The following is a 19,875-nucleotide window of genomic DNA, read 5'->3' as shown; positions in this document are numbered from 1 at the left end:
GAGGAAGAGCAGGAAGCATCCTACTGGCAGAAGCTGCAGGAAAAGTAAATACATTCAGAGGAAGTGACCTGTGTCAGGGCCAACTGTACAGACAGCAGAAGCTCACTCTCCAAAATCTGCATGTAAAGAGGAACTTTACCCAGGATTGAAATTCATCTCAATCAGTAGCCGATTCCCCCTTTCCCATGAGAAATCTTTACCTTTTCTTGAATAGATCATCAGGGAGGTCTATATGGCTGATATAGTGATGAAACCCCTCCCACAGTGTGAGGTCATGACCATGGTCCTGACAGTTTGCTGTCTGTGAACCTCGTTGCATTGTGGGAAATAACGGCTGTTTCCAACTGTGAAGCAAGCGATACCTCCCTCTGTGCATAGAACTCTCAATAATGAACATTCTGTACAGATCACCCGGCAGAAGTAAAGATGTCACCACCAGGGATACATTTCAGAATGTAAATCAGGGAGAAGAAAGATTTTACAATGTGCAAGCACTGACTAAATCATTTCTTAGGGCCTGGCTCCACTAGTCAGTTCTTCTGTGCATCAATTTTTCTGCACAAGTTGTCTGAGTTTTGCGTCGCTGTCAATTGTTTTTCTGCATGTGAAAAATGCATTAAGTGCGAACTAGCCCATTGATTAACATTGGTTGCAGTTTTCCTGTGCAGAAAATGCACAGAAAAACTGACGAGACAGGCCCTAAGGCCTTATTCACATCATCACACGCAGACTGCTGTGCGATCGGAGTGCAACGCGTACTATCGCACGCCATCTGCGTTTGCATGCGTTGCGTGGCTGATCCCATTCACTGCAGTGATTGGGTCAGCCGCACATTTTGACAAAAAAATGCTTGCAGCATGCATTCGTAAGTGCAGTCTATGCACTTCTGATGTTTGTGCGTGTCTGCCTCCTACATTCATTGGCGAAATACAGATGGCAACGTGTGTAATGTGAACGAGGCCTAAGTGAATATTGTTAAAAGATAAGCAATTTTATTAATTATTTTCACTACAGTTCCTCTTTAACCATTTCTGCCTCCCGGACGTGATGCTCACGTCCAGGCGGCTGCTCTGCTGCGGTGCCGCGCTCCTGCGCGCAATCGCGGGCGTGCCCCCGTGCTGTCCCCCGGTAGCCCTGGGATCAGTGAACTTGGAACATGGCTCCCAATCACCGATCCGTGTCCCCAGCAGGAAAACCGAAGCGCTCTTACTAGAGGCTTCAATCTTTCTGCAAATAAAATTTTCCGCATCCTCCTTGTGCTTCCGGGTTAGCGAGAAGCACAAGGAGAAAAAAAAAACCTCAAGGTGGCCATCTTGTGGCTAAATAGTAAAACTACATCTACATATTTTTTACATTACAATGTACACATATAAGAACATTAAAAATTAACTGTTTATTTCCCACACCAAAATATTACCCAAATAACATTTTTTTATGGAAAAAAAATTACAATAAAAAAAAAACAACAACAAATAGTTAACTAAGGGTCTGAACTTTTTAAATATGCATTTGAAGGGGGTATACTACAAACATTTTTTAAATTATAAGCTTGTAAATAGTGATGGACGCAAAACGAAAAAAAATGCACCATTATTTCCAAATAAAATATTGGCGCCATACATTGTAATAGGGACAAAATTTAAATGGTGTCATAACCGAGATAAACGGGCAAGTAAAATACATAGGTTTTAATTATGGTAGCGTGGATTATTTTAAAGCTATAATGGACGAAGACTGAGAAATAATGAATTTTTTCAATTTTTTTCTTATTAATATTGTTAAAATGAATTTCTAAAAAAAATAATTCTTAGCAAAATGTACCACCCAAAGAAATCCTAATTAGTGGCGGAAAAACAAGATATAGATCAATAAATTGTGTTAAGAAGTCATAACGTTATTAGCGAATGAATGGGAGGTGAAAATTGCTCTGATGCATAAAGTGAAAAATCCCTGCGGGCTGAAATGGTTAGGTTCCTAGCTAGGAAGAAATATGAAGGTGGAATGGAAATTGTGTCCTCAGCAGTGCTAAGCAAATTAAGGTTGGTTTACTTTCCTTACTGGGTAATCAGGCATTAAGCCTCATATAGAGCTCAATCATTTCTCCCCTTCTTGATCGACAGTCAGTCGTTAAAGCAACAGTTCTGGGAACGAGCACTTTACAGACATGCTATTTAGCTGTAGCCAAACAGCATGTGCGGTTCAATGCCAAGCAAAGGAAAGTGGACAGATAGCAAATGGGTAAGTAGAATCCTGCAGCCAAAAACACATAAGATAATGTCAGTTGTTGGTCGTTTAGCGATAGCAGTGGGGAGATAGGAAAGTGAAGTCATGAGGTAGCTGTTTACAGGGTAAAGTTCTTGCCTGAGGCAGTTTAAAGGCAGTGATCGTCTGTGCTGAGGATTATCTAGTGTGGGCATGAGGCTTTAGGATGATCTATTAGCTCATACATGTCAAATGGTTGCAGGAAAAAAGGGCGACGGCGGCTAGTGCACGAAAATGGCGCCGCCATAGACGCTAATGCAATTATCGTTAATATGGCCAAAAAAGGGAAGCACATCATTTGCCTCCTGGCTCAACCTCTCCCAACATGACCATGCTCCCTTCCTCTGCATTGCAGCAGGAAACCTGGAAAAGTGCAGCGTGGCTTGGCCATCCAGAGGCGTAGCAATAGGGGGTGCAGAGGTAGCGACCGCATCGGGGCCCTTGGGCCAGAGGGGCCCTGAAGGGCCCTCCCTTAACTACAGAATTAGCTCTCTATTGGTCCTATGCTCATAATAATGACTTCTGTAGATACTTTGAATCGTGGTAATCATTAACAAACTGTTCCCCATCCCCTTCTTGCACCTCTGACACTGTAGTTGCCATTGGCAGATTTTGGTGCGCCGTATAAATTTTTATGTATAGAGTGCTTGGGGGGCCCCATTGTAAAACTTGTATCGGGGCCCACAGCTCCTTAGCTACGCCACTGTGGCCATCCCCTGTCTATTACCGTATTTAGCATGATGTCATTGCAGCCATGCACACAAGTGATGTTTAGGCTATGGAAGGTGCCAGTTGAGAAAGCAGTGAAGGGAGCTCACATAGGGAAGTATATTTTTTTTTTTTCCTAATTTTTTTTTAAATTGTTACAGATTTGCTTCAACCACCTCAGCAGTGAGGGTGACTGTCACTCAAGTACAAGTGGTTACGTGAAGCTGCCCCCCCCCCCCTCCTACAATCAGCACAAATAAAAATTTCATCATGTTTAGTTAGTTTTACATTTGTGCCCATTTGTGCTGCAAAAATTAGGATTTGAAGATAATAGCAGGTAGTTCTTCCCAGACAATGGCCTCAATTCACTAAGATCATGCTGGAGATAATAAGGCAAGAGTTTGGCTCGTACACACGTGTGACTGAAGCCAACCACGGGTCCGTCGGCACCTCCCGCTGGGTGTGTTTTCAGCAGACAGTACAGCGTGTGTACAGTCTGTCGGCAGACTGATAAGGCTGTTTCTGAACGATCCGCCGGGCGTGAGGCGGTCTTTAAGTAGTTAATTGAACTCTACAGCAGAGTTCCCCAACCCTGTCCTCAAGGCCCACCAACAGTACATGTTTTGCAGGAAACCAAAAACATGCACAGGTGGGGTAATTAGTCTCTCAGCAGAGCTGATTAACTACCTGTGTGGATTTCCACAAAACATGCACTGTTGGTGGGCCTTGAGGACAGGGTTGGGGAACACTGCTCTACAGGATCATACCTCCCAACTTTTTGAGATAAATAAAAGGGACACTTTAAGACACACCCCTGCCACGCCCCTAATGACGTCCCACCACATCCCTCCCCATGCTTATCACAAAGAACTCAGAACCAAAAAAATTTAGTTTTATCATTCAAACCACAGTGGTCATTTCTGCCATCATTAGTTTTTCTTCATTTTAGCATTTGAAAGTAATAAATATAATTTATGGGAATAAAGTTTATAGACATATTTCTGTAAAAAAAAATACATGGGCCTGATTCACAAAGCAGTGCAAACTGTTTGCACGCCAGTGAAAAGCCCTTTATCATGCCTAAACTCAGTTTAGGCGTGATAAGAAGAAACTCGCGATGTGCCCCTTAAACCCTATGGGCGCTGCGTGCAGAAATGCGCGATCACCAGCACAAAGCGGTACTAACTCAGCGGTGCAAAGGTTTACACGTCTTAAGTCTTTTAGGCGTGATAACTTGGTTATCACCGCTTTGTGAATCAGGCCCATATACTTACATAGGTGTGTACATCAGTCCTGAAAGGGGGACAAATGGGGGAAGAAAGAGGGACAGAGGACAGTTGGGAGTTATGCAGGATTGCTTTAACTTTAGGCAATTAGAAAACTTTTCTTTCACGACAGTGAAAGGAATAAAAGGTGGGGATTCTCTATATTCACACATATAAGATAGGAGGTGAGGTTTTTCATAGGTTGTGAAGTTGTGCTCAGATCAGGGCCAGAAGACCTCTGCAATGTTGGTTACCTGGACTGTTTCCAGAGTACAGCAGCTCTATGCTGTTTATTTTCCCCTGGTCGTAAAGCGCCAGCTGCTCCACAATTCTCTCTTTGGCTGGATTCATGACGATCTGGTGATGTGGCACAGAGATGGCTGGAAGAAGAATGATGCCGTTAAGGTTGCAGCAGCACTAGCTGAGAGCGCTCACTGTCTGCTTATACAGTAATATACAGTTCCCCAGAGCTACCTGATCTGTGCGGCTCGTTAAAACGTCACGCAAAGGAATCTCCTGTGCCCAAAAAGTCAGCTCTGTGTTACGGGGCAATCCAACAACATAATATACACCAGGAAGACACTAAAATAATGAAAACACTAAGATATCATTTATTTCCTCAGACTGTAAAATCTCGTTAGCCCAGCAATCTGTGGCCCTCAGAAAGAAACTACAGACATATTTTTCCCATCTTTTAGTTTGTTTGTTTTTAACCCATTTTCAGATTAGTCTCATATTCTACAACTCCTTAAAACGGACCTGAACTCAGAACTTCCTCTCTGCTCTAAAAGATAAAACATGAAGATTTGAATCAGGATGATGCCATTTACTGAAGAAAAGCAGTACGTTTTTGGCTATTAAGCCTTCATCAGACTGATTTCTGTATACTGACAACATTTAGAACACAGTTTATATACACTGGACATTGAAAAGGAGATACATTGTCCAGTGTATACAGTAAAGGCTGTGTTCTAAATGTTGTCAGTATACAGGAATCAGTCTGACCAAGGCTTCATAGTCGAAAGCTTACTGCTTTTCTTCTAAGTTAGCCAATAAATGGCATCATCCTGATTCAAAACTTCTGAAAAGGGCCGTATTACATAAAGAAGACCCTATATGGGTCTGTGGCAATCTTGTAGGGAGTTTGAGGAGATTTCACATTTCCCTCTCTGAGGTAGCAGCTTCACTGATTGGTCAAAAGTTGGTGCAGTGAGGAGACAGGTATACTGGTCATGATTGGTCGGCACTGGGAGGTTAGATTATCTGCCAGGTGTTGCTTGGGTGAAACATTGTTACAGCAACAAATCACAGGTGAGTAAGGTGTATATAAAGGGCTGTTTCAGCCAACTAAACTTCTTTTTCCTAGCGTGGTCTAGGTCAAGCTCCCCGCCCACCCTTTCCCTATTCTGCGGTGGATTTGTTGTGGTCAAATCTTTATGTGGTGAAGTCACGCTAAGAAGTGTGGACAAGCTTTGTCGTTGGGGTCCTACTGAGTATTCTTGAGTAAAATTATTCTGAACCGTGATGTTTAGATATAAAATGAGTTATGTTTTGGTTATTTACTCAATAAAAGTTATCTTTAACCCCCTTGGCGGTATGAAAAATACCGCCAGGGGGCAGCGCAGCAGGTTTTTTTTGATTTTTTTTTTTTTTAAATCATGTAGCGAGCCCAGGGCTCGCTACATGATAGCCGCTGCTCAGCGGCATCCCCCCAGCCCCGCCGATCGCCTCCGGCGACAGGCGATCAGGAAATCCCGTTCAAAGAACGGGATTTCCTGGAGGGCTTCCCCCGTCGCCATGGCGACGGGGCGGGATGACGTCACCGACGTCAGCGACGTCGGGACGTCATTGGGAGACCCGATCCACCCCTTGGCGCTGCCTGGCACTGATTGGCCAGGCAGCGCAGGGGTCTGGGGGGGGGGGGGCGCGCGCCGCACCGGATAGCGGCGATCGGGCGCGCGGCGGCGGCGATCGGGGTGCTGGCGCAGCTAGCAAAGTGCTAGCTGCGTCCAGCAAAAAAAAAATTATGAAGATCGGCCCAGTAGGGCCTGAGCGGCACCCTCCGGCGGCTTACCCCGTGTCACACACGGGGTTACCGCTAAGGAGGTTAATGAAGTTTTGTGGATCTCAATAAAGATTTGGTTAAACCAATAAAGATGGTCACGGCCTTAAAATGCCAGCCTGGAATGTCTTGTGTCATTATTGTATTTGGTTTAAATAGCTGTTATAGCAAGGAAAATATTGCCTACAGTCCCATTGCTTTTACTGATGGTTAACACGGTACAACACTCTACTACCTCTAAAAGAGAAGCAACAGTATAACAACATTTAAGGAAAAGCCTTTCTTTGTTACAGCTTACAGAATACCTGCAATAAATCTGCAGTGTATCTACTTCCTGCTTTCATGGAAGCAGACAAAGGGTTAACATTCTGTGTTTACATATTAGCTGTCTGCTGTGGACTGCCACATTTCTGTGCTGACACGGCTAAGAGATCAACTTACACTTGTGATTACCTGAAGATGAGGGGGAATTAGACAGGCTCTTATTTCTCTAAACACACATTTCTCATTGTTTTTGTTGTGCCCTATGCAAGAGTTCAGGTCCATTTTAAAGCTAAAACACCATTACTGTATATTTGTTAACAAGTATTACTTGTATTTTTAAACAACGACAGTATAAGTACTGGAGTCTTTCTCTTTAAATTCCCTAAACAGCAGGACTAAACGGTGAAAGACTAGGTTGCCATTAACCTATACAATCCCATGGATGATCTGTAATTTTTGATTATCGTGGTAATTGATTGGAAATGATTGGTTATGCCCATTAACGGTCAAAAATCCACTAACCAATCAGATAAGAGTAATGGGGTCGATCTGATTTTTGTTTTTATGAAAACCTTCTATCCTTCCCACCTAACAGAAAGAATGACTCAAACTCTCACTGTACCTTCAGGGGTCCTGAATATTGGAGATCATATGACAGCACTATTCCTGCTCACATTAACCCAGCTTCCCGTGTCTGGATGCAGTTTCCCATCCCCCCATTACCTTAATACCAGGGAAACAGGCCGACACCGTCTCCTTCCACACACGCTCCTGCCTCCTCCCACAATCATCCGTGCCTCCTCCCACAATTGTTTTGGCTCATCCCACATGTGCTCCTACCACATTCCACAGTTATCCATGCTTCCTCCTCAATCATCCATGCCTCCTCCACAATCATCCATTCTCCTCCACAATCCTCCATGCCACCTCCACCGTCATCCATGCCTCCTCCACCGTCATCCATGCCTCCTCCACCGTCATCCATGCCTCCGCCACCGTCATCCATGCCTCCGCCACCGTCCTCCATGCCTCCGCCACCGTCCTCCATGCCTCCGCCACCGTCCTCCATGCCTCCGCCACCGTCCTCCATGCCTCCGCCACCGTCCTCCATGCCTCCGCCACAGTCCTCCATGCCTCCGCCACCGTCCTCCATCCCTCCGCCACAGTCCTCCATCCCTCCTCCACAATCCTCCATCCCTCCTCCACAATCCTCCATGCCTCCTCCACAATCCTCCATGCCTCCTCCACAATCCTCCATGCCTCCTCCACAATCCTCCATGCCTCCTCCACAATCCTCCATGCCTCCTCCACAGTCCTCCATGCCTCCTCCACAGTCCTCCATGCCTCCTCCACAGTCCTCCATGCCGCCTCCACAGTCATCCATGCCGCCTCCACAGTCATCCATGCCGCCTCCACAGTCATCCATGCCGCCTCCACAGTCATCCATGCCGCCTCCACAGTCATCCATGCCGCCTCCACAGTCATCCATGCCGCCTCCACAGTCATCCATGCCGCCTCCACAGTCATCCATGCCGCCTCCACAGTCATCCATGCCGCCTCCACAGTCATCCATGCCGCCTCCACAGTCATCCATGCCGCCTCCACAGTCATCCATGCCGCCTCCACAGTCATCCATGCCTCCTCCACAGTCATCCATGCCTCCTCCACAGTCATCCATGCCTCCTCCACAGTCATCCATGCCTCCTCCACAGTCATCCATGCCTCCTCCACAGTCATCCATGCCTCCTCCACAGTCATCCATGCCTCCTCCACAGTCATCCATGCCTCCTCCAGTCATCCATGCCACCTCCACAGTCATCCATGCCACCTCCACAGTCATCCATGCCACCTCCACAGTCATCCATGCCACCTCCACAGTCATCCATGCCACCTCCACAGTCATCCATGCCACCTCCACAGTCATCCATGCCACCTCCACAGTCATCCATGCCACCTCCACAGTCATCCATGCCACCTCCACAGTCATCCATGCTGCCTCTACAATCATCCATGCCTAGGCAGTCTCTTGTGAAATTGGATTTCTGAAGTGTGACCATACTGTATATACGCAACTTAGAAGACTTGTGTTCAAGAATAAACAGTGAATGTGTTCCTAGAAAACCCGTGTTCTTTCCTTATTTGGACTTTGGCACAATTACCAAGGCTTAATTTTACAATACTGGGCCAGAGCCATGTTTCATCCACAGGAAAAATCAGGAGGGCAGGGCAGTGGCTTGAACAGCCATGCTTCCACCCCAATAAAAAGGGAAATAGTGATGATCAGTGGTATATGTGCCACAACAAGAGACATTCGCATTAGAGATGTGCATATAGTATTTCCTTGTGGGAACATTTTCGTAGACCAGGAAATGGAAATGTGCAGAGTTTGATCAGATTCACAAACTGCTGTTCAATTAACTAGAATGGCATAAATTGATAGTTATGGGATTGGCAGTTTGGGATTCTGATCAGCTTTTTTTCAATGGAAATGCATACAGGGAAATTTTTTTTACCGCAATCAGAACCCTGCCACAAAGTGCTCTTGAGTAGCAAGGTTGGCCCTGGTCATGGTGGAGAAAACTGGCTACTTAAGGACAGTCCAGATGTCCCCTCACGACTATACCCAACTTGACTCATAAATATCAAGAGTGCAGATTATTATTATTTAGTATTTATATGGCACTGGCATCTTCCGCTGCACTGTACAGAGTATATTGTCTTGTTACTTAATTGTCCCTCAGAGCGGCTCACAATCTAATCATGCAGATCGAGGAAAAAAAATATTAATTTTGAAAAAAAACAAAAACTCAACAACAATACAGGTTACCTCTACACATTTAAAGAAATGATTAATATTTTTCCAAATCAATACTATTTGAAATGTATCTACTAACCATGACAATGGCTGTATCTTCCTATAAATGACCCTTTTCCAATTTGATTCCTGTTATCCCACCTTTAGATGCACCCGAATCCTGATCACTCTATCGCACTATCGATTTTGGGACCCGACTGACCCTCCAATTTAATTATTTTTCTCAGTCAGAAAAAAAAAATAAAAAAATGCCACAACAATCATGTCTTAGGCCCCACACTAGAGCGTTTTGCAGGCGATTTTCTGCAGAACACTCAAACGCTAGCACTATGGGCCCGTTCTTACTTGGGCCATTTGACTTAATCGCCGGCGATTAATGCAAATCTCCAAACGCAAACGCGTGGCCTGCACCATTTTCAGGCGATTTCCCGGCGATCGCGTTTCGGTGCTATAGAAGCACTAAACGTGATCGCGGGAAAATCGCTCCAGTGTCCAGTGATTTTTCTGAGTAATTGGGAAAAAAATCACTCCCGCAAAATGCTGGCAGTAATTGCCGGGGTTTTGCGCTTTTAAGTGTGAATGGGGCCTTATTGACAATTTTGAATGTGTCGATCATGCATGCTGGGTAAATCGTAGTCGATCGTATGCACATCGGTAACGGCATGCGATATCGTAATGACTGAGGAACGCAACTAATCCCTGGCCACTGTCCTCCCCCCCAAATGTAAATGTGCCCCCCCTTCCTGGTGCTCATGCATTCAAATTTCACCTGTCTAGCTGCTGGGACTGTCCAGCTGCTCCCAGTCTTGTTTGCTTCTACTCCGCCACCAGACACACGCGTGTAACATCACACACGTGCTATATGCGGCCACAGCGTAGTTGCTGCGTGTAAAGAGGCGCTCATGGGGAAACAGCGAACGAGACTTGGAGCAGGTGAACAGTCGTGTAAGCTGGACAGGTGAGATTTAAATACATGGTCACCAGGGGCATGTTAACATTTGGGGGGATAGCAGCCAAGGCATTGGTAGTGGCGTCACAAGGGCGATTTCCTAGCTGAAATAGAGCGTGAATCAGTCTGCAGTGTATGGGCAGCCAACAGATCTCCCCCTCCAGATTCAATCAGGGAAAGATCTGTCTCTTAGTCAATCTAGCAATGTATGGGCACCTTAACTTCCTCATATTTATAATTAGTGTGGAAGGCCAGCTTTGTTCTGCGTACCACAGGGAAAGTTCTGTATAAACGTAAATGTCAATGTGTTGTCTCTACGTTGCAAAGATGGCAGGTGTGACCTTTCTGGAAGTTACGGTACCTTTTAATCTGCTTATATATTCAATACAGACAGCAGAGAAGCAGAACTAGAAATCATGAGACCCTATATCAAAACCTTGATGGATCCTATGTAGAAATGTGACAGTGCTTGACATATCTGTGAGGTTTCGGTGCAAGACATGGCAATAATATACATTAAACCACAACTAACATCTAATCTTTTGACTGTAAAATGTGCATTTTAATTGAACCAGAAACAGGACCAGATTTCCCATTAGGCATCGGAAGCACATGCCTGGAAGCACCACTATCGATGTTGAGAATTTATACCATTTACATTTGTTTCTTTATAATAATTACTGGTGTGGCATGTGCAGATGAAGCACGCAGCTATAATGTATTTTAATTAAGACAAGCTTGACAAATATAGACAAGTGAGATGAGTTTTTCAGCTGCATAAAAGGGGTGTGTCTTGGGGTGTAGTGTGTATTAAGTGCTGCCATTAAAGGCAATGGCTAGTTTTATGCCTATAGGCGCCTAACATGTAAATGTGCTGGATAGAAGCTCTCCTCGAGCTGCGGCATTATCTCTGCATTGGTATAGTGGTAATCATTACCAAGCCACGTCCCTCTGTCACAGCCTCTGGGAAGCAGGTTGTGATACTCTGTATTATACAATTGCTATATAGGTACTTACGTATTATCCTTTCTGCAAAGTTTGGCAGCTTTTTGTTAAGGTTCTGTTTGCTCCCCCAGGAAGATGTGACCATTTTTGAAAAGCTGAAAGTCCCGGCTTTCTGTTGCACTGGGTCCCGAGTCGGTATGATGCTCAGTTCCTAAGTTATGGGGTTTTGAATGAGGGGTGTCCCCTGAACTTGGCTGCAGAAAGTGCAGTTACAGAAGTATGGGACAAACCCGACATGATGATAAGCAGCACACCCAGTAGGTCTTCTTCCTTTGCAGCATAAATCTGTGTCTTCAAAACTTATGTCAAGTGCCCTGGGTCTCATTACAGATGAAAGAGCAGCGCAGCTATGCACCCTCGTCTCCTCTCTGTAGAGTAGGTTCACACTTGTTTTAAAAACTTATCCGTGACTCCGTTTTTTGGCCCGGATCAAAAATGGAGCAACAGATACCAATGTTAAAAATAGCATCCTTCTTCATTTAAAAATAAAAAAAAAACAAAAAAAAAACGGATTCGTCTGCGTTTAGGGGGATCCATTTTAAAAACCTGAACGGACGGTCCGGATTTGCAGCATTTTCCCGGTCCATGATCGCTCCCGCATACACGGAGGGGTAGTGGAGGGCAATGCAAAAACGGATCCCCCTCTACATAGGCAGTTTTGGACACATAAAACGATCAGTTTCTGTGTCACAGCCTGTGGGTAGGGAGGGGGGCGCCACTCTGGAGGGGGTAGCAGCAAGAACGGGGTGACATCGGTCGGCGGGGAGGAGGGTCACCCTACCCTCACCTGGGTCCCACGTCCCCGCTCCCCCGCTATCTATTTGTGCAAAATTTGTTAAAAGTATGCAGCGAGGGGGGAGCGTATCTTCTCTCCACTTCCTCTGCTTGACGCGTCACTTCCTGCAATGCCGCCCTCTGAAGCGGCGAGCGGTGGAACGCAAGGAGAGAAGGTATGCTTCCAGGGGCGTAACTAAGAGCCACCGGGCCCCCTGGGGCCCGCTCTTAGCCATTTTGGGGGGCTGGAGGGGTCGCAGCATGAGGGGAAAGCTATGGCCCACTCGGCGGGGAGGGGGGACGGGCCCCCTCCCTCCCTCACCTTGGGCTTTCCCCTCTGCGCTCCCCTCCAGCTTCAATAGCTATATATGTGCAGTGGAGCGGCGGGCAGCGGCAGACAAACATACCTTCCGTGCTCCCGGACGCTTCTCGGTCTAGTGACTGACGCGACTTCCTGTTTACAGGAAGTCGCGTTAGTCACTAGAGCGAGAAGTGTCCGCGCTGGAACGCACGGAAGGTATGTTTGTCTGCCGCTGCCTGCCGCTCCGCTGCACATATATAGCTATTGAAGCTGGAGGGGAGCACAGAGGGGAAAGCCCGAGGTGAGGGAGGGGGGGGCCCGTCCCCCCTCCCCGCCGAGTGTGGCCATAGTTTTCCCCTCATGCTGCGACCCCTCCAGCCCCCCAAAACAGCCAAGAGCGGGCCCCAGAGGGGGGGGGGGGGCGGGCCTCCCAGCATCCCCTATTGTTACGCCCATGTACGCTTCCCTGCATACTTTACATTTTAACAAGTTTTGCACAAACAGCTGGACGGGGGACCCAGGTGAGGGATGGGTGACCCTCCTCCCCGCCAACTGCTGTCATCCCCGTCTTGGCTGCATTCCCTCCAGTTTGGCGCCCCCTATGGACTGGAAACGTATGCTCCAAACATATTTAAAAAGTGAAAAACTGAGGACATTAAAAAAAAAAAAAGCCAAAACTCTGTAAATGGAGTAATGTGGACCTAGCCTTACTGGCATGGGCAGAAGACTCAATTCCACTGTGCTCTCTGCAGCAAAGTGCAGGGCACACCGTCCCCCAAACCCCCCTAACTTGGTAATGGGGCATCACATTGACTCAGGACCCAGTACAAAGGCAAGTCGGGACTTTCAGCTTTCCAAAAATGGTTAGATCTGGCTAGGGGATCAAACAGAACTTTAACAAAAAGCTGCCAAACTTTCCAGACTGGGATAATACGCAAGTACCGTTACATACAGTGCAATATCTGCACTACTTCGCTGCCGCTGTAGATACATCACTATAGTGTCTATCATTTCCTGTCTCTGGGAACACCATTGTTCATATTAAATATTAGGTACGGCGCTTTATACACACACTGGATGAAACATTGTTGAGGTGGCTGATAACTACCTCTGTTGAGAATCTAGCATGTGCCCTGACACCCTTGGCCAGTGATCCCCTTGCCAAGTGACAGCCAGGAGAATTATTCTCCCCACACACCCGGCTCCTGCGTGACATTAGCCCTCCGCCCCCCCAGCATAGCAACAGAACGCATGGCTAGCCTACAGGATAGGGAAGTGTCAGCCTCGGCCCTGCAATGTCGCCCAAGGCATCAGCTCCCAATCCCAGCCAGGTGACATGCCTCATACCGTGTACGAGGCTTTACTATTTAAGTCCTAAAGACATACCCTGGGTCCACCACTGTTCATATTGCAGCCTAAGTGTTATTAACCAAGAGACATACTACCGGGCTGCATTGTACCGCGAGTTATGCTATTAGTGCGACCTACGTTACTCAGTGTAATCATTCCTACTGTAACGCGCATTACCTCTTGTTAATGTGCATTGCCATCAGGGCCGGGCCGAGGCAGAGGCTGGAGAGGCTCCAGCCTCAGGGCGCAGTGTAAGAGGGGCGCACAACTCATTCAGCTGTCATTCCCAATTGTGTTTGAAGCAGAAAGAAATAAGAAAAGGGGATACATGATAGTGACTGCAAGCCAGATAACTGGAGATTAAGGTGTTGGGGAGGTTGGGGGCTCTGGGGCACCTCTTAGTGTAATAGCAATCAGTGTGTGACGGCTGGGGTGGGAGGGATGTAGGGGCGCACTTTGCTGTCTCAGCCTTGGCTGCTGAAGGACCTTGTCCCGGCTCTGATTGCCATAGCAACGCTCCTGCTACTCGAGTACTACAGGCCCTGCTAACAACGTAACACACAGTACACTGCTGCCGGTAGTAACGGTAATATTGATGTGCACTGTCTGCACACAGCAATAGTACCGCACTTTAGTGCATCAACCTCAAGGGCTTTTATTCAATGCACATTTCTGTTGACTTTTCTTCCATGAGATCATTTTTTAATTTCCTCTATAAAACAACTTTTCAGTAACTGGCAATTGAAAAAAGTACTGTAAAATACATTTTAAATCAATATCAAACTTCTTGTTAGTATTTTCTTGCTTGCTGGAGGCTTAAAAAAGTATTTTATTGATAAGGCAATATCTCCTTTTAGAAAACTCAGGAGAAAAGCTAACTGAATAAAGGCCAAAGACAGATAACAGCTACAAATTTTAACCTTTCATCATACTATCCCCAAAAAATGTGAATTGGCCGTATTACAGCGGACAATGTCAGAAATGAATTCATTCATCCGGCTCCGGCTCCTCCCCTTGCCTCCCTCCTCTCACCAGTCGGCCAATAAGAAGTAATTAGAGTCCGACGGCTCTGGCTTCTCCCCTGACCCCTTCTGTCACCACTCGCCACTGGCAGTTGCTGGTCCTGTATTCCTACCCACTGTGTATCTTTCCCCTCGCCCACTTCCCTGGTACGGTTCGTAACTGCAGGGAAGTACGTAGAGAAGCAGGGATTCGTGCCAACTTTAGTTCCTGTATGTGGGCACTGCAGAGCGGGTGCTGACAGAAGCAATGTCTTCAGCATTCCCGCTGCCTGCTCCTTCACGTGCTTCCCTGCAGTGATGAACTCGGGTGTGCAAGGGGAGATAGAGGGTGGGTAGGGATACTGGACCCGCGGCGGCCAGTGGTTTTAGGAGTGGGCAGGGGGAGGAGCCAGAGCGGAGCCACTGGCATCAATTCATTTCTGACATTGGCCGCTGTAACACGGCCACTTCACATTTTGGTCAGCCAGAACCAGAAGTGGCCAGACTTCGGGTTCTGCCCGTAACATAATCACCCAAAGTCTACCTCCTTTCTTAAAGTACGCCTGAACAGAGAGAGCTATGGAGGCGGCCATATTTATTTCCTTTAAACAATACTAGTTGCATGACAGTCATGCTGTTGACCTCTTTGGCTGCATTAGTGGCTGAAACACACACCTGAAACCAGCATGCAGCTACTCCAGTCATACTTCAGTAAGGAATCCCTGCTTATTCAGGGTCTATGGCTAAGAAATTTAGAGGCAGAGGATCATCAGAACAGCCAGGCAATCTGCATTGTTTAAAAGAAAATGAATATGTCAGCCCTCATATCCCTCTCATGTTAGGGTTTTTTCTCAACCACAATAACCATTTGTCATCTTTTCGGGTGACAGTTCACCAGTAGCCAGTGTACTGTACAGACAGCCAGAGCCCCACTGAAACTAGAACAGCGTCAGTCAAGAATTACTTATCTCAGTGAATCAATGAAGACGGGTAAGATTACACTAGGGGACACCTGTAGACACCAGAGACAGTGAAGCGAGTTAAGTATAGTCCGGTGTTAGCAGATATGCTGACATCAAAACAACAAATGCTGATTCCCGTAATACCTTCAATGACCAACTGTAAATGGTTTATTGCAAGCTTTCAAAATGTTAAGTTTCTTCTTCAGGCATGTTACAGAACTCACTGTATATTGTTCTGTATAATACCTGAAGAAGAAACAATGTTTTGAATGCTTTCAATATTTACAGTTAGGGCCCGTTTCCACTAGAGCGAATCTGCATGCGTTTCCTGCATGCAGATTCGCATAGACAATACAAGTGGATGGGCCTGTTTCCACTTGTCAGGATTTCTGAGTGTTTTTCTGTGCAGAAAAAAATCTGCACGGTAGACCTCGCAGAATTCGCATACCGCACACCGCTATGCGAATCGCATACAATGTATTTAATAGGAAAATTGCATGCGGTATTGGTATGCAAATTTTACCACGAATTTGCATACGATTTCGCATGAAAAACAATGTAAAAGTACACAGGCACTGACATGGTTTAATTTGCATACACACTAACCTATGCGAAATCGTATGCGAATTCGCGGTAAAATTCGCATGCGATTTCGCACCCGCATGCAAATTCGTCATGGGGGAATCCGCGACGATTCCGCACCGCACAAGTGGAAACCGGGCCTAAGTCATTGAAGGTATTTACTGAATCAGCATTTGTTATTTTGTTGTCAGCATACCAGGACAGTAACAAATAATGATTTCACTTCAAAATGGTTTCATGGTCATAGCTTAAAGTGAACCTTAAGTGAGGAAAAAAAATTGAGTTTTACTCACCTGGGGCTTACCTCAGCCCCCTGCAGCTGATCGGTGCCCACGACGAGTCGCTCTGATGCTCCGGGTCCCGCCGGCGGCCACTTCCGGTTTCGCCGTCAGGACCCGTCAGGCTGGGGAACGCGGCTCATGCTACGCGTTCCCAGCCAAAATAGCACCCCCTATGCGGCCATATGTCCGCATAGGCACCCGTATGCGGACATATGGCCGCATAGGGGTGCTATTTTGGCTGGGAACGCGTAGCATGAGCCGCGTTCCCCAGCCTGACGGGTCCTGACGGCGAAACCGGAAGTGGCCGCCAGCGGGACCCGGAGCATCAGAGCGACTCGTCGTGGGCACCGATCAGCTGCAGGGGGCTGAGGTAAGCCCCAGGTGAGTAAAACTCAATTTTTTTTCCTCACTTAAGTGCCTCTTTAACTCAGTTTTATTGCTTATAGGGGGAACGATCTTAATTACTCATCAGTGTCCTGCTGTTTTTCACAGCCCTGTCAGTGTTCTGAACAGGATTTGTGGGAGATCAGTGGAGAAAATCAGGTCAGGTTTCTGGTTGAGACAAATAAATCCTATGACTGACTGTCCAATCAACACAGCTAATGTGTTGAGCTGATGGCTCGATTGATGATATCCAACCTGTCCGATCACCGCGGCGGATCGATACCGTGTTCGATCCCCGCGGGCGGACAATGAACAGAAATGAAGCGCTGATAAGGAATGCCCACGGGGACGAGCGGGCATCGATCCACGCGCCCGCACGGATGAGCATAAACTCGCCGTGTATGCCCAGCATAAGTCGTAGGTCTTAAAAAGCATGCATATCAGGTGTTTTTGACTTAGGTCTGACTAGATTAGCCACATATGCTTGTTTCAGGTGTGTGAATCAGACACTACTGCAGCCAAAGAGATCAGCAGGACTGCCAGGCAACTGGTATTGTTTAAAAAGAAAAAAAATGGAGCCTTCATAACCCTCTCACTTGAGTTGTCCTTTAAAGAAAAATTGCCCCACCACTATTTGGTGGCGTTAGCGGGGGCAAGTACAGGTATGTGTATTGAACACACATCTCCAGCAGCCCTCACTACTGGCTCTAGTGGATGGAAGAGACTGTCTTGGTTGTTTCGTGTGCCACACATCATGTTTATGCTGCAGACCAGGAGAACAACGCATGCAAACGCCGGGTCACGATCTCCTCAATCATCTCCTAAATCCAGTGATATCTGCTGGAGCCGCGGATGGGTAGACATCGCTGCACTCACCTCCTCGGGGCAAACCCAGGATTTTTAAGGGGGGGGATTCCTGAAAGGTCGTTATCAGCCACGCACAATACAGTATAATAATAATATGGTAGAACATCATCCTGGGTACACATAATGCAATTTCCCGTCTGACCGACCGACAATGGGATCGATCAGGAGCAGTTTGGATACCGATAATAATGAGGACAGCTGGCATTGCTAATGAAGGAGAACGTGAAGCATTCACATAGCAGGGCACAGGGCTGTGCTCATACCTGACTCTGTTAAGTTCCCCAGAGCTGCTCCATGCTCTGTACACACGTTGCTGCTCCATCCAAAGTCAACTGTAGCAGGGAAAGAAAGGGGCGGTGCTGTGAGCTGCAGGATGTCTGCAGATATTCTGTTGTCTCAACTTGTGCCTGTCCCCACACACTGCACTGACCCTGGTCTGAGGGGGGATTCTGGGCAGCTGTAATCCCCCCCTGCGTTTGCCTATGGAGCCTCCACCTATCCTGCTGGATAGCAGTGGATGAAGGGCTTTAAAACCAAGCCCAAAATTGGGCCACAAAAAGGCAAATTGAGCTGAACTTGTTTTTTTTTTTTTGAAGGGGGGGGGGGGGGGAATAAAGCAAACCCTTCTGTGCAGCACTGCCTGCCTGTCCACCTATCCACATATAGCAGGGATGTCAAAACTCCATTCCTCAAGGGCCGGGGCCCTCACACTTTTTTTGGAACAGCTCAATTTAAGTCATGGGACTGAATCAGGAAAGGTGTGATTTATCAACTGGAACCCATTTCTCAGTCCATCCAAAACACTGGGCTGGATGTGGACTTTGAGTACTGAGGTTTGACGCCTTTGCCATAGGTCCTCCTGTTAGCAGACTGCGGTCTTACAACTGCTCACCACCTGCTATCTCACTTAGTCTGCTTCTTCACATAGAGGACACACCATGTATACTACAAAGCAGAAATACCTGGGAATCTGTCATGTATTGATTCCCCTACTTTGTGTCAGCGGTATATCAATTTACTTCTGTACACTATATATTTACTCATTTCTACTAGAATTTGCCTTGTCCAGTTTTGTTTTGTTTTTCAAAGGAGAACTGTAACCCCCTGAAAAAAAAAATTCAGATACTCACCTAAGAGGAGGTATGGCTCTGGATCCCTTGGAGCAATGTTCCCCAACCCTGTCCTCAAGGCTCACCAACATGTTTTGTGGAAATTCACAGAGATAGTTAATCAGCTCTGCTGAGACACTAATTACCTCACCAGTGCATGTTTGTGGTTTTCTGCAAAACATGTACTGTTGGTGGGCCTTGAGGACAGGGTTGGGGAACTAGACCTTAGAGCCTTCCCGTTCTTATCTGCATCCTCTCGTTCCACCGCCAGGCACCCGTTCAAATCTCCCACTGCCTGCATCTTTTGCCATCTTTGGGACTGCTTGCACCGTACAGAACCGCTCGTCTTTGAAAGTACTCGGAGAACCAAGTAATTCAACATTGAAGTCGGAGGCTGGAACTGGGGTGGAACGAAATGGATGTATAAAGGAACAGGGCGGCTCTAAAAGGGCTCCAGAGCTTTCCTTACTCTTAGGTGACTATCTACATTTTTTCTCAGGAGGTTACTGTTATCCTTTCAGAAGCTTCTTAGACCAGGTAAAAATGTGAAAACCAAACTCCAGTAAAAAACAAACTTAGAGCTCAGTTGAGTTGAGTTGAGCCACTTTTCTTTGTCTCTGTTGAGGAGGAAATTGCTCAGTTCCTATCCCTGTGACACCGAGGGCTCCAATTTGATGCCGCTGAATCACAACAGAAGAAGTGAATAACAGCAGTGAAACCTGATAAGGGTTCTACCAAAAAAAAATTCGATTAAATTTTTTATCTGCATAAATTAAAAATATCTACTCCCAATTTCTGATCGGAGAGGAAGTGAGCAAAATTTTCCCAGATAGGGATACTCAGAGCAGTAGAATACAGTAGTTATAACGCAAAAGAGGTTGGAGGCCTATTTTACTGCATTCAAAAAGTTTTGGATTCAGTTGGATTTTATAAT

General features: G+C 46.5%; 1 protein-coding gene across 3 annotated transcripts in view; it reads right to left on the bottom strand.

The window, feature by feature from the left end:
* IRAK1 (interleukin 1 receptor associated kinase 1) overlaps positions 1 to 19,875 on the bottom strand; it is a 191,264-nt gene that overhangs the window by 3,592 nt on the left and 167,797 nt on the right. For all 3 annotated transcript variants that reach the window (XM_068248242.1, XM_068248243.1, XM_068248244.1), the window contains one exon: positions 4,490 to 4,615. In XM_068248242.1, coding sequence (XP_068104343.1) covers positions 4,490 to 4,615 — 126 coding nt within the window. The remainder of the gene's footprint in view (positions 1 to 4,489; positions 4,616 to 19,875) is intronic.

This window comes from Hyperolius riggenbachi, chromosome 8 (genome assembly GCF_040937935.1).
Source record: "Hyperolius riggenbachi isolate aHypRig1 chromosome 8, aHypRig1.pri, whole genome shotgun sequence".
Taxonomy (NCBI): Eukaryota; Metazoa; Chordata; class Amphibia; order Anura; family Hyperoliidae; genus Hyperolius; species Hyperolius riggenbachi.
This window is presented reverse-complemented; position numbering and strand designations above follow the sequence as displayed.